We start from the raw sequence: 15,244 nt of genomic DNA, 5'->3' as shown, positions 1-15,244 counted from the left end.
TTTTTACTTGGCAAATGAATGTAATAAAATAACAGTTGTATTTTATTTTAATGAGACCGCGGTAAAGCTTATGAAACGTAATAAAAAAAAAAATAAAATATGAGGAAAGCAATTGCGATTTATATTTATTGGGCAATTTTTATTTCATGCGGTCTTATCGTCGGAAAAATAAAAAAGAATAAGTGGATACATCATTGTGTAGTCGTTATGAATTTTGTATTAAGTGGTTGTGCAGAATAAAAAAAAACCCCCGAACAACTCTGTTGTCTGACGTCAAACGCGACAAAAAAATGCACGTGTGGGAGATGATGAAATTTTTTAAAAAACAAACTCTCTAGTTGAACCAAGCTTCGTATAAATTATATCCGAATCCTTTTTTACAATAAAAGGACATTAAAATAATTAAACGTAGTATACACAGTATAAACTAATATTCGTAGCGTTTAAATTCTAGCGTTTTGATTTGTACCATTAAAAAGAAAAATAAAATACGAAAAATAAAATAAAAATTAAATTATGAATAATAAAATAATACATATAAATCGATCGAGTCTATATATTTTGTTTCGTATGCAACTGGGAACTACACGTGCGGTTTATCTGAGCTTGCTGGTGCTTCTTTTTCGACAGTTTGACGACACCGAATTGTTGGCAGTAAATATGTACGGGGAGTTCACCGTCGGGCAAACAAATTTTTTCATGATGAAGTCCATCGAAGACTCAGATTTCGCGCCGACCGGTTGCATCATGTTGTTCCACAGCAAATTGGCAGCTGCAACGGAAAATGAAAACTATCGTTACACAGAGATGGCGCATAGTGTAATATTTATAAGGACGCGTGGAACACGGTTCACGTTCGAAATACGGAACGTCAAGTGAAACCGTATTGAGACGTGTTCGACGCCGATTCGTTTACCTAGAGCGTGTCCCTTTTGACTGAAGTGGAAGCAGTCGTAGGTGACGTACGATATGTCTATGACCTCTTCGAACTGTCTTTTCTTGTCCAGCGGCGCGTTAAACAGCTTGATGAACGGCTGTATGACCACGGTGAAGTCTTCTTTCTTGTTGTACCGACCGCTGTTGATCTGCGGAGGAAAATCGATGAAAAAATAAATAAATAAAAAACACCGTTAACGTCGACGGACTCGACCTTCGGCAGTCTTAGTGATTTTCCTCGTTTCCACGGGAAAACCGACGCGTATAGACTTACCAAAATCTGTTCGGCAGTCTGATAATCTCGGACCAATTGCGTGATCTGATCCATCTCATTTCCTTTCTGATGGAAACAGGTGCAGAAGAACCTGTGTAGCATATGGCACATGAAAGATCTCTTCACGCGGACGCTGACCGACACGTCTAACCGAAAAAAGCAAACAACATCAAATTATCGTTAAACGGAATTGTTTGCGTCGCCTGTTCGTTGGCATTCATTAATCCGTACAATATATAGTAGCGAAGACGCGTTGGTCCAACAAACGGACCGTCTCGTTCGTTAAAACGTGTACCGTGCGGTATGGAATCGAACTAGAAAACATCGATGATACAGCGACATCGTGTCGAATATACAACTAGTAGCGAAACTTTGGATTTTCGTTGTAACCGACACTCGCAGTCGTACGTACACATACGGTAAGATATAGACGGTACCGATGCATGTATCGACAGAGCGCGCGCGTGAAGTGGTTTTCACTTTTGTTCCGTTTCCGATATAAGCTCTTTTGAAATTTCATTTCGTATGCGCGACGCGTTTCTAGGCGACCGCTGAATGCCAACCGTCCGGGCAACAATTGACGCGCGCAAAACCCGCTTTCCAGGCGGTCGCAAAACGTCGGCGGATGACTCGCGATCACGTGTCGGGGAATAGCCAACGGACGTGACAAATTCCTAATAATAACGCGATGATAGGCGTAGTTAGATAACGAGTTTCGTGACACACAGATGAAACGTTGATTGCCAGGAGTCGATGTGCCGGAAAACAACGCGAGTGCGAACGGATCGCAGAAACGTTCGTCATCCGCGTGCATCATCTACAGCGACGACACGGCGTTTCGACGGTATCGTAAAATATCGTTCGCCAACCGAATCGATACTTCTGTCGAGTGTCCGGGAGACGAGCCCGTAACGGAAACGGTGGCCCGAGGGAGATAGCTGATGTACGGCACATGTGAGTCACAGGGACGGACCGGGCTACAGCACAGTAGGCAGCGGCCGTGAAAATTTTTTTTACTGAGATTACGGAATAGTGAACAGATTACCTGTATATAGCACCTCGGTATCTAATTATGTTTTTGAATTATCTCAAGGCATGATTATAGAAAATCCTTTATACATATTATAAATTATATTATATTGAAATCTAGTTTGAATCAGCTTATTGGCAGTAAATATAGTATTTACCGTGCTTAATACATATCATATATAATATACGAGTATATTAAATACATTTGTATAGACGTTTTATAATAATTAATAATTAATCACAGGTGACAGAATAAATAAATTGATGACTAAGCCCGTGACGGACCGTATGACTGTATTATTATATCCTGTGGTATTGTTCTATTGTGATACCTGTTTTTGGCTTTTACTTGTCAAAATAATATTTTGTCTGAGTTTTTCTGATGGTGGGCGCGAGGACAAAGTAAATTGTACGTTTTATATTTACTATAAACGGTTAGGTTAAGATATTTTTAATTATTAATTCAAAATAAAATAAATTAATTCACAAAAAATAATATTGTATTTTCATTAAACTCCACTAATTCTGTGTATATTACTTTAAAAACTTATCCTTTATAGAACAAAGTAAATTTAATTTGTGCAGTATCATGGGACATGGATTATAGATAACATCATATAACTAATCATGATTGTTGAATATAATGGTTATAAGAAAGTGCTCCCCCCCTAACTTCTTTAAATCCTATCAAATATAAATTGCGTGAAACAAACACATTTAAAAATTTCCAAAATAATACATTGTGGGCCGTCTGTTTACCTAGAATAGTAGGCCGATCCCAGTCCGGGACTGCATGTGACCCCTGAATTTGCCGGTTAATATTCCGCATAAATTACACTGTTTGAACGAAATTATTCATAATTGTGTACGTGTTGACTTGATAGCGGTTCGTCGATGACGACTCGGTTTTCGGTCCGTACACGATAGCGCGCACGGTAAACGTCGGTAAACGGGAAAAGTCGTAGTAGCAAGGACGGATCCAGAGCCTTGGTTAAGGGGGAGGGGGCCAATTTATAATTTTTACAACACAAATTCAAGTCGTCTATTTCTAAAATTGGCAAATATATCAATAATATGATCTATTTGTTCTAGAATATGTACTTTAAGATATACATTAATAAGACATAATGTTGATAGTCATCCTTGAACGAAGCCAGGTTTTTAGTGTCCGAAGTGTGGAGAAACTCGTTTCGACCGTCATACCTCTATGGCTCTATTTACATACTTGTGCTTGTCGTATGATAGTGCATATTATAACATGCATTTTTTGTCAATAATATACTTTTTTTATAAATACGGTACGGGCTTTTAGGGGGGCGCGGCCCCTAGGCCTCCCCTGGAGCCGCTCCTGCGTAGTAGCATTAGTTGACGCAATGTTTTCAGGTGCACGTTAAAAGCTGCATCGTAAAACGTTTTTTTCCAAATCCGAACCCGACGGCCGGAAGGGGGGGGAAATCGTACTACGACAATATTGTAAGTAATAAGAAAGCGCCTGGCTAGTCGTAAAACGGTTTACGACGGTGTTGCGCGCACGGACCGCGATGTTCAACGGTTAAAATGTGGTGTTTATGATGTAGTGTATATCACGACGTCGTATTCTGACGACGTAACGACGGCGAATTATCGTCGACTTAATAATCAGGTATTACCTAGTCGATTTGGAAAAACGTATTACGATGTGAATCACGGTTAATGTTATAAAATCGATTGTCGCAATCGCATTAACATGTACGGTGTGTGTGTGTGCGCGCGCGTGTGTGTACTACGACCGACCGAAGCGTATTGTGTAACGGATATACAATAACGATAGTAAATAATGTACATGTGCCCGCAGTGAATGAACGGTAATGATAATGCATTTCATTCCGTGGGGTCTGGGTCGTGAAAGCGAATCGGTTCTCATTCACAACGCGAACCGTTCGACTCGACCGGACTTACGGCGGCGAAGTTCGTATTATACGTGCAGTGGTTTTCTATCCCACTACGGTACGCGCATCCGTATACAATGCTGTAAAAATACGTCTACGAATACGTCTGCGGTCGTTTTAACCTTGTGCGCGAGAACGCCGTTTTCACTTCCAATAAATACCTACCAACACGTTCGTGTACGAAGCCGCCGCCGCCGCCGCCGCGTGAAAACAAAATGCAACGAGTGTCCTCCGCGTGCGTACCGTTTAGCGCGCGCAGGAATTTTTTTTCGGTACGGTACTCACCTAGGACAGGCACGAGATTCACCAACGTCCTGGGAAGGTTGGCCTGGAGGTAGTCCAACGCTTTTTGCAGTTTCTTGCTGTGCTGCAACGGAGTGGTGCCGTCTTTGTCGTAACACTGCCCGGAACACAAGTCGTTGGCACCGAAAAACATGGTTATCAACTGGCAAGAAACGGAGGAGAACAAATAAATAAATATAACGAATACACCCAGTAAATACGATTGTTACACGCGTACGTTGTTGTCACAGCACTTCGAGCCGCGACCCGGTACGCGCAGTTTGTACGATACGTGTGTGTGTGTGCACAAGACGGTTTCGTCGTACACTATATTGTGTTATTACGTGTACAGAATACGTGTCATACCTTCCAATCGTTTTTCAAATCAATGTCCGGATCTCTTTTCATTTTCTTGGTCAGGAACTGCGCTTGTCGGTATGCGTCGAAGTCGGCCGACACGGGGAAAGCGACGTTCATGCGAGAGTTGGGCGCGAGGAACTCGCCTTTTCCCACGGAATAGCCCTTCAGCCTGGGGTTGAACTCCTTGAGAATGTTCGGTAACGTGAGATAGTCCCGCCACGTGGCTTCGCCGCCTGCGATCCACACATAAACGTACATAATATATAACGATAATTATACGAGCGAGCCACGAAATTTGCTCGTGGAAACGTGTCATAAAAACGTTTCCTCGAGCAAAAGACGTACACCATATATATTCCGTTGGCAACGATGATGGTATTTTTTTAATTTTTTTTTTCAACAATATTTCGAAAAACATTTGTATTTTACAAATACAACCAACGGTTATCATAACTACAATAATAGGTACGCGTCGCCCGAACCGTACCCGCGTTTCGATCGATCTTCATGACCATGCACTCGGAACACCTAAAGGTAATATTTACATAGATCCGCATCGAACAGTAAGTAGGTTTTTTCTACTGTACAATTAATAACGAGACCGAATAGATATATTACCACGCCTAATTATCGTACACGGTATACGAAGTGATGCCGCCGTTCGAGAAACTTGATATTATTTCAACATTTAAATAAAACCACATTTTGACACGACGAGACATAGTAAACGCGTAGTAAATCGAGATGTCTGCGTAACGATTTATTTCGAAAATCAATTTTAATCGATCGATAAAACGGTACCGGGACGTATTGCGACTTCAGGCCGTATTAAAATAATATTGTACCGTGCTAATAAAGTCGAGTTTGGATGTGTTCGAAAAACGATCGTCAATTACGAGATCCCTAATTTAAAAGTTATATAAAACGAGAATTATGTGACTGACCAAACGGTTATCACGGAGTTGCGCAACGTTGCGACGACGTACGCTCGGAACTATATAAGAATAAGTGTACACCGATCGAGGGAAGCGAAATGCCTGCAAACGGGTCGTTATTAAACTTCGCCCCGACCACGTCCACGGTAGTAACTAACGGTAACCGGAGGATACTACGTGGGAATATTAAAGATCTGACGTGAAATGGGCTTTTACAATGGCGCAACAATCATATTTTCACGGAGAAAGCGGTGCACACCTATGTTTGTTGTGTTACGGGTGTATCACGGGTTTTCAACGCCGACATTGATAAATGCGCACGGTCCCGCGAACGAGCGAATAAGCGTGGACAAGATTTACGCGAATAATCTATCGGAGTCGTAAAACGCGCTCATCACGCTCTTATCGGGGCTTTCCCTGGATCCTGCGTCCATTTTCGAATTGACGGTCGGTACCTAATTGAATCTGCGTAAGCGCACTTGATGTTAGTCGTGGGCAGTACGGCACAATAGAATGATTACGAAACGTGTGTGGTACGAAATGATTATGTGCAAAGCGAGTCTGCGGTGCCGTTTGCTACAACTCATGCATTTGCTACAGTCTATCATGCTACATTATCAAAATATAAAACACGTCTTTTACAAATCCATTGACACACTGTAAATCAGAAAAATGAGACGTGCAATACATATGTATTTATGTACCGAGTACATCAAATCATTATATTTTGACATCTGCCTGCCGAGCGTAGCGTTTGATTTGTATGGAGGTAAAAATGTCAAGTCCGTGTTTACCTGCAGCCCAAGAGACTCCTCGGTATTCAATCAACGTGCCCATCGCGTACTCCTCGAGAGCCCCGTTGCCGGCCACCAGACTGTCGCCCATAGCGCCCACCACGTCGATGTCGCCGGGCCGGAGCTTGTGGACACTGGTGGGTCTGACGATGCTTCTGCCCAGCCCGGGGGCCGTCATGTTCTTGCATGGGAACGGCATCGACCCCGGGAACGACGGCTGCCTCCTAATGCCCGTGGGCCCGGGCGTCATGACGATTTCGTCGCTGACGGCCGGCGTCTGCGAAAGCATATTAAAACATATAAACGAACGGTCAGTGCATACGTGACCCGGTTGTACCGCGGTCGTGGTTACCGACCATTCGCACGGTCCTGCCATTGATCCTGGTCGGCAGCAGCTGTTGGTAGGTCACCCTCTGTGCGGTGGACCACGCGACCGCGCAGCAAAGCAATATTAAATAGCAGCTATTGATCGGCATCGCTTGGTCGGTCAACGTAGTGTGTCATTGTGCGTCACTTATCTCGCGACTCCATCCCCGAGGAAAGCTGCGCACAGGATGGACGGGAAAACGAAAACAAAATCAAAAAATAAATAGACGAACAAAATAACCGCAGCCGGAAAACGTCCGTGCCGGACGTCATGCGACCGCGGTCGATTAAGAGTGTGCAATCAAGCGTCGGACTTGGAGCGATGGGCAGACGACTAGTGCGATCACACGGTGCACGTCGAAGTGTGTCCCATTACACATTGTGCAGTGTGCACGGTCGCACGCGTTTCGCGTACAAATAGATTCTGCGTTTCGTCAAAGAGAAAGGAGCGTGTCAGGTTTATACGTGCCCGATGCGGGTGATGATTGTATGGTTCCCAGTGTTTTCTCGGTCAAACATTTCGTACAAAACCTATACATCCACTCTGAGTAGAGCTGTCGTGTTTGTTTGGTTATGAAAGATGCGTTTGTTTTGTTTCTTTTGTACGCCCGACGTGCGGTACGTATTTGGAATTTTCAAAATTTCAAATAAAATAACGTAAACACGCAATACACGCGCGCCCGCACCGGTACGATTGTTTTCCCTGTTCAACGCGTGATATATTGTACGTTATACGTGTGTTTACCGGTGTGCAATGTTTACGAAATCGCGTAATCTTTACCGTTACCAAATAATACGTTATGTGTTTAATTGTACCGCCGCCGTGGCGTCGTCGGCCGACAGACGGTTTCGACGAGAAAACCATTTCTGAAAACAGTGAATTTCTATTGAATCAACGCGGGCGTCGCGAGAACACGAGACACGAGCCAGCCGGCCGCGCGACACATTCTCATAACTCCGAGTAAGCGGTTTCGTCGAGTTTTCAGTGACTGCACCCCGCGGTTGAATCACGTTGTCACATCGTTTCGGTGACGACAATGCTAAGCACGACGCGCCCAATACTAAACGGGTCGTGGATGTGCGTGCGACACAAACCTCCGAATGCGTTAATATCGATTAGAATACTGTTTCGTCGAGGTGCGCGAGTAATCGGACCCAGTGGCGGATCTAGGATTTTATCATGGGTGGAGGGTATAAAATATTTTCGTACATAATATGTATAGGTATAATAAGCTTTATTCTACTAAACTTACAGAACAAAATTTAATTTTCTTGATGACTGGTCCTCTATGGCTGTATTCCGGGTCACGATATAAATACGAGGTGTATATCTGTAATCTGATATGAAGTTACATACTAATGTATACTAGTGTATCCTTCTTGGTTACGAAGTAATAAAAGAATAGTTTTTATTTAAATTTTGCATGCAAAAATTGAATTGGTTGCAAAAATAATTTTTTTAACTCTCGGTCCATGGGGAGGGGGGGAATCTATCCCTCATATCCACCCCCGTAGATCTGCCACTGATCGGACCCATTTTCAAATGAAACACATGAAATATGTACGAATCGCGTTTTCGAACGCAATACGAAACAAGGCTTAAAATGAAATAATTAAATTTCTTTTTTCACAATCAATAACAAAACGGAAACCGTTATCGTATCGTGAATCTAATAACGCACCGTACAAGCAGACCCGATGGCTCGTCGGATCCAAACTCAGGTCGATTTTTCAGGCATCTTAATGGTTATTGAGATTCGATCGGGACTTTTGATGACGGTGCACTGGTGTTCGAACACCCCCGTTGTACGCCTTTGTTTGGGTACGCGTCGTGTTAAAAATATGCAAGTCATGCGAACCGACACGTGCGGGCGTAGCGTTTTAAATTACCCGAGAACAGCACACTTTAGCCGCGCGGCTGTGGACTACGGGCTTATGCAGACGATTCTGTGGGCTTCGTCGCGCACGTAGATGATCGAACGACCGGACGAGAAACGTTGATCGTTCGCGAAGAAATTAAAAACTTAGTATCGATGTCCGAAAAAACCGCAAACTTTCTAATAACTTTTCTAAGGTATGGTAAAAATAAGAAGAAAAAATAAATATCTATTGCCATTGTGCGTGTGCGTACCTACCGGAGATGAAACCCGAGTGAGTTTCGATCGTGCTGCCCGAAGTCATGTCGCGGATACGTGTTACGCGGTGTCCTACCGAGAAACGCGGAAAACTACCGACGCAGTGGCTCGGCAAGTGGATTTCATTTGTTTCGGGCCCAGTATATTGCGCGTAATCGACGGAGAATATTAGATGGAAAAGAGAGAAAACAAAATAAAATTATCCAATGCCGAAGACGAATCACATGTAATAAACACTAGCGAGCGTGAGAACCTATTGGTGCAGGCGCGGAGAGGTATACAAACCCTTTCTCCGGGGCGCCTACTACTCATTGCAGACATGTCAACGTACTATTACGTAACGTGACGTCGGTGACCGATCACGGCAATGTCAATCGTTCGTCGATAATGTTCGCGCTATCTGCAATCTCTTTTGCGTCCGCACCACTGTTCTGCCGTAACAATAAGAAGTAATATTTTCATCGAACATCGTGTGTAAAAGCATTATACTCTACGTAGTTTTTTAATTAACATCGCGGTAATAAATTCCATTGATTCCAGACAAACTTTGTTGACATCACAAACTGTTCCATCGCACGATACCCATCCCGCGGACATCAGTCATCACCGTCGTCTCACACATAATTTCGCTAAAATACACGTTTATCGTGAGACTTTATTTTTACGGATTAATAATCGATAGCGATGTCAATGTACTACGGATACTCACTTCTTTCGCCTCGTTATTACATTTCCTTTAATGTTATCATCCTCTTATTTACTGTATTATTTTGCGCGCAAGGATTTTACGTGTTAGTTTTACGAGAAAAACATTAAAAATGAATATTACACGAACGTGAAACGAGTATGGATGTGGTTAGCTAAGTTTCACGTGTTCCCGATGGAATCCCGCGCAAGGCTAATCCACGTGCGACCGGTTCCTGATGTAAATGCAAAATATAAAACCTGGGTATTGAATTTGCCAATTTCCACCGTATCGCATCGCGTTTGTACACACGTACATATATATTATGTTACAATAATAATATCGGATTGTAAAACATGATTTTTTTTCCTTCTGATATTTACCGGAAGAGGTATTGATAGAAACGAGCCATAAATAATATCAGACCGAAACTTTCCAAACGTGAACATTTTCAATACGCGAACGACGAAATTTAATATACGAATACGCAAAAATATGATCACCGAACTCGTGTTCACGTTAACATTTTATACTATAATAATCGTTTACTAGGTATCTTGTTTGACGTTATAATAATAATAATAATAATAATAATAATAATAATAATAATATTATTATTACGTTTCACTTTGCAGGACGATTTTTGTTGCGGACGCAAAACACACGCACGTTCAAAAATGAAACATTTCGACTTGTTTTTTTAATTTTTCAGTTCGTTTATATTCTCGATTATCGCGATAGGAATAGCTTTTAACATCATTTTATGAACTATGCACTTCGCATGTGTAAGAAGACTATACGTAACTCGTTCGATATCTTGGTGATATCCGGTAATTCCGTGTTTCCATCTTCACATTCAGCGTCAAATTTTCTTATAACAATATCTTCTTATACTTAACGAAACGTTTGAACGCATATCCGTTGTGATTACAGTGATGTAACCGTTCGAAATGTTTGTTAATATTTAGTAGCTAAATTAAATGTCGAAGCAATAATAGATGCTATTTTTTTTTGTTCGATACAGAAAAAAAAATTAATATCATAACAAACTCGATTTTAACTGTTTATCACTATGTATTTCTACATCTCCGCCCAATTAGTACCTGTGAGGGACTAGTATGTTAAACTTTGCTCCTGTGGGGTCTAATCAGAGGATTCGTTCACTTTCGGTTCCATATACATACTTAAAATTTTAGCTCAACGAATCCGGTCTTCCGTCTTCGTACTGCGTGCACGCGTTTTAATCGATCTGTAATTAGGTTTTGAGTTCGGTTTTGTTCGTTCACGTGTTTCATCATAATATGTATACTATATTATGATAATCTTCCATTACAATAATACACATAATTTAATAATAATAATAAGAAACAAAAACCGCTGCCAATACGTGTTTCGAGTGACAATCGAACGGCGTTCGTAATAATTATATTATGTATTCGATTTATGTGTCCGTTGCAACCGTCATTGGAATTTCGTATAATACTCGGCTACGGCGATAATTGTTAGGTAATTAATTCCTAATTTCTATCCGGTCATGTAATAGTATATACGTCCGAATACGAAAAACGGTTTTCGACTGCTCAAACGGTATCATCGGTTTCTGGCTTCCACGCGGCGACCAAACGATTCACGTCGAATCATGTAAGTACTTACTACAACGAACGTAACTCGCTCAACTCGTTGAGCATAATTTTTTCGTGGATCTGTCGTCAAGGTACACCATTGAAACATCGATACGGTTACAGTGGGTTTATTTTACTTTACGTAGATATTTATTGGAAAGTTGTATCGCGAACGCTGAAAATATCCGAGCGCAATGATGGTGAGGGAGACAGCGGTAGCGCGGGACGAATTCTTTAGAGATCATGCGGTGTGCTTGTTCAAACAGTTCTCGATATTGCAACATGTGGCCCAAGATCAAGGGCGTGATCGTAGGATTAGCTGATGGGGATTCAGTCACACACATCTATAAAGACGCGAAGCGTTGTTGGAAAATAAAAGTGTAATCTGCCGCTGAATACTCGGATATTGATTAAACTGTCACAGAAAACATTTTATGAATAACGTGTAACGACTTAATTGATCCATTTATCGGATAATAAACGATAATACTTTATTATGATGATCAGTAGCATACCCAGAAAATTTAGATGGGGGGGGGATGTTATCAAAATATCAATTTAGAAGAAAAAGAACTGTACATTATTAAATTACAATGTTGATAAACATGTTATCTATATTGTATTAATTTGTGTATAAGATAAATAGTTTTATTTATACATCAAATTATTGTCTATAAATTTTAAATACTAACCATAATCATAATAAGTACCGAAATTGATGAAAAAAAAACAAGCTATTGTCCAGATCTTAATTATAATGACAAAAATTAAAAACTACAATAACATGTCATTGTAGATATTATAAATTTACTCAAGTTAGCTACCATATTTTTTTGAGTAGCGGCTGATCTCATGGGGGGGGGATATATCCCTCATCCTTCCCCCCCTGATGATGATAATTTTTGCTCGGTGGTATTGAGGAAGGCATATCTAAATATTTTCATCATCCTCCTCCCTCCGATTTAAATGTCTGAACGCCTGAGACCACCGAATCGCGCTGTTTTTTGACACGTCTAACAAGATGGTTGTTCAATTGGTCGGTATTTTTGTAAGTGCTATTATCGTTGTTAACAAGTTGTGATGCGAACGCGACGACCCGACGAAACCAGATCGCATACGTGCGTGCGAAGACAAAGCCATTACCCACTATAGGTGTACAATGTATCACAATACATTTACAATGTATAATTTGATGGGTCTACTTCAATTAAATCGCCTACGAACGTCACTGGCCTTACCCGCTCCGCGTTCTCTTGCTCGACAGGTGTCTGCTGTTTTAAATCACAACCGCGGTGAACGGAAACGAAAAACATGGAAACGCGAGTTGAACGCGATTCATACTGATTTGTACGATTGCGTCGGACAACGCAGCGAAAGAGAAAAAGAGGGACGAATCTATCACAATATGGATCTGTCGGCGATCAACGCTCGGACGGCGCAAATGTATGATAATGTATAATATACATTGTATATGCGCGCGCGCGCCCGTGTTAAACGAATATTATTCCATGTGTTAATACGCGCTACCATGGCCCACGGTGTGGTGGCAGGAAGGGGAAAAGAGGAAAGAGGAAAAAACCGGAATAAGAAATGTGTGTTTTTCATTTTTTTTGTTTTATCTTTCTCGCTTTCTATCCGGTTGACCTACGAATATTATCACACCGCGGTGGACATACAGGAGCCGTGGTTCTACAAGGGTTTTTGTAATCCGCCGTCACGCACGTAAACGATCGGTTTGTAATACGCCTATATGTAACGTATCAGTTATTCTTCTTTGCTTGGACCGAGGGGGTCGTTAAACTCGACGATCCGGCCCCAGCAGACGTTTTGTAAGTGCCTAGCAGGTATACCCGTATACGAAGCGCGCCGCACGACGAGATGGAATACATAAATAATGGTGCAACTTGAGGAAAAACGGGTTTCAAACGGTCGGTGTATTATTTTTTGTTTCAACATTTTATTCACCGAAACCGGTTCTTCAGTGATTAAAAATCGAGAGTAAGTAAAAAACAAAACATAATCGGAAACGAAGGGAAATTAAAAAAAAAATCAAATCATTAATATAATGCTTAAGCTTAATTATTCCAACGGTTTTAAACGGTACACGCTCAAAGACCTAAACGATGACGTCTTATTAACCTTTCGCCGCCGTGCCATTCTCCCCCTATTCTTCTACGAGTGTCTCCTCGCACACTCTCACCGCTGTATCACTCTCTACCCATCCGTCTTATCTCGACGGTCGAATTGGAATTTTTGATTTGGACCCAGGAGCAAAGAAGCCGCTTATTTCGTCCAAACAAGCACGTGGGAACGGGGGAAAAAATTTTTCCGTCGACCACTGTAATTCGGATTGGGAATGGTACGTCGTGTTAAACGCATTGTAACAAATCGTAACATTTAACGTTGATCATGTCTGCCGCACAGATGATAAGTAACACTAATAACTGTTAACATGAAATATCCGTGAAACAATTAAATTAAAATCGAATCGTACATTAGAAAGGTTACACGACGTACCGGCGCAACTGCAGCGCTGGCCGCTCGGTGTTCGGTACTGGCATTCGCACTAGAGATTTCTATTGCGCCGGATCGTGATGATAATAATTATATTATTACCGCGGCGGCGGCTGCAGTTGCGATTTCCCACGATCGCGACGATTCGCCGAACATGTCGGGTGTTTTATTAAACAAAAACCGTTATTACGCGAATTGACTATGTCGTATTATGTTATGCGGATGATTCACGTTTATCCACACGGCTGCAGGAGAAAAATCCTCGTACGCGAGCGGAAAACTCCACGTTTTTTTTTTTTTTCTTCAAATATCATCCGAGTCGTTTCCTTCAGGGCGATCGGTGCGAGGGCGCGCGCGATGACGACGACGACGACGAAACTCGTAACACGAGCACCGACATCGGGCGGTTTGACAAGCGGACGGACGTAACGACGGGGACAAAAAAAAAAATGAAAAAACAAGAAACATTTCACGTCGAGCAACACGTAGACAATCAACGTACCGTAAACGATAATAATATAACGTCGTGTACTTACCGGATCGAGATGGAAGCCGTCCATGGCGCACGTGGTCCCCGAAGAGAGTCGAACGGTAAATAGCGCCGGTAACGCGATCGCGGCGCACAGGTAGACGCACGCGCGCGCTCGCGCGAGACATGCGTCGGACGGGTGACGTAGCGGAGGGGAGACGATGACGACGACGAAAGGGTTCGCGGACTTTTATCGACGGCGGGTTACGTCACGGTCGGCCGGAGGGGCGGAGGGGGTCCATTCCGTCCGCTAGTAACGTTGCCCAAAGTCGCATGACCAATAATTATCAATGTGATGTGTCACGTCCACGAAGACCGGATTGAATGTTGCAACGATTTTTTCTTTCCTCCCCCCCCCCCCCGTCCCTCGCCGATCGCAAAAGCCGTATCCGAACAGGGCCGGCTCCCAAACCTTGGTAAGGGGGAGGTTATCATTTTACAAAATCTTATAACAAAAAGAAAACGACAATTTTTAAAATTGGCGAAAATATCAATAATATGATCTATTTGATCTAGAATATCAACTTTATGATATACATTAATTAGACATTAATGCTGATAGTATATCTTCAGTCATAATTGAACGAAGTCAGGTTTTTAGTCTCCGAAGTGTAGAGAAACTCCTTTCAACCGTCATACCTCTATAGCTCTATCTGCATACTTGTGCGTGTCCATATTGTAATACCTATGCATTTTTTTTAACATTATACATTTTTTTATAAATATGATAGGGGCTTGGGAGAGGTCCGCGGCCCCTAGGGTGCCCCTGAAACCACCCTTGTATGAAATTCATGTGCTCATCATCTTCCTGTACGTACCGAGACAAACGATCCTTTTAGATTCTTTGTTTTCTAT

The 15,244-nt window shown here is 42.1% G+C and overlaps 1 protein-coding gene across 2 annotated transcripts; it reads right to left on the bottom strand.

The window, feature by feature from the left end:
- Window positions 1-498: 498 nt before the first annotated feature.
- Window positions 499-14,505, bottom strand: LOC112684542 (phospholipase B1, membrane-associated-like). Of its 2 annotated transcripts, XM_025556115.1 has the most exons (9): window positions 14,397-14,476; window positions 8,158-8,242; window positions 6,895-7,081; window positions 6,539-6,815; window positions 4,816-5,042; window positions 4,453-4,612; window positions 1,211-1,356; window positions 917-1,085; window positions 499-772 (listed from the first exon to the last, which is right to left on the bottom strand). In XM_025556115.1, the coding sequence occupies exons 3-9, from the start codon at window positions 7,012-7,014 to the stop codon at window positions 597-599; spliced, it is 1,275 nt and encodes a 424-aa protein (XP_025411900.1). In that variant the 5' UTR covers window positions 7,015-7,081; window positions 8,158-8,242; window positions 14,397-14,476; the 3' UTR covers window positions 499-596. The 2 variants fall into 2 exon arrangements, with proteins under 2 accessions (XP_025411900.1, XP_025411899.1); XM_025556114.1 differs by lacking the exon at window positions 8,158-8,242 and having other exon boundaries at window positions 14,397-14,505.
- Between the last annotated feature and the right edge of the window lie 739 nt (window positions 14,506-15,244).

The sequence above is a fragment of the Sipha flava genome, unplaced genomic scaffold (assembly GCF_003268045.1).
Source record: "Sipha flava isolate LNK unplaced genomic scaffold, YSA_version1 252_pilon_pilon, whole genome shotgun sequence".
In the NCBI taxonomy this organism is placed as follows: Eukaryota; Metazoa; Arthropoda; class Insecta; order Hemiptera; family Aphididae; genus Sipha; species Sipha flava.
Note: the sequence above shows the minus strand (reverse complement) of the source record. Positions and strands in the feature narration are given on the sequence as shown.

What these genes read in the sequence shown, in the direction of transcription:
- LOC112684542 (XM_025556114.1), bottom strand. Translation starts at nt 7,014, where the DNA reads ATGCCGATCAATAGCTGCTATTTAATATTGCTTTGCTGCGCGGTCGCG. An exon ending in AGGAGTCTCTTGGGCTGCAG is followed by an intron (nt 5,043 to 6,538) that starts GTAAACACGGAC and finishes TGTGGATCGCAG; the next exon opens with GCGGCGAAGCCACGTGGCGG. An exon ending in TCAAAAGGGACACGCTCTAG is followed by an intron (nt 773 to 916) that starts GTAAACGAATCG and finishes TTTCCGTTGCAG; the next exon opens with CTGCCAATTTGCTGTGGAAC.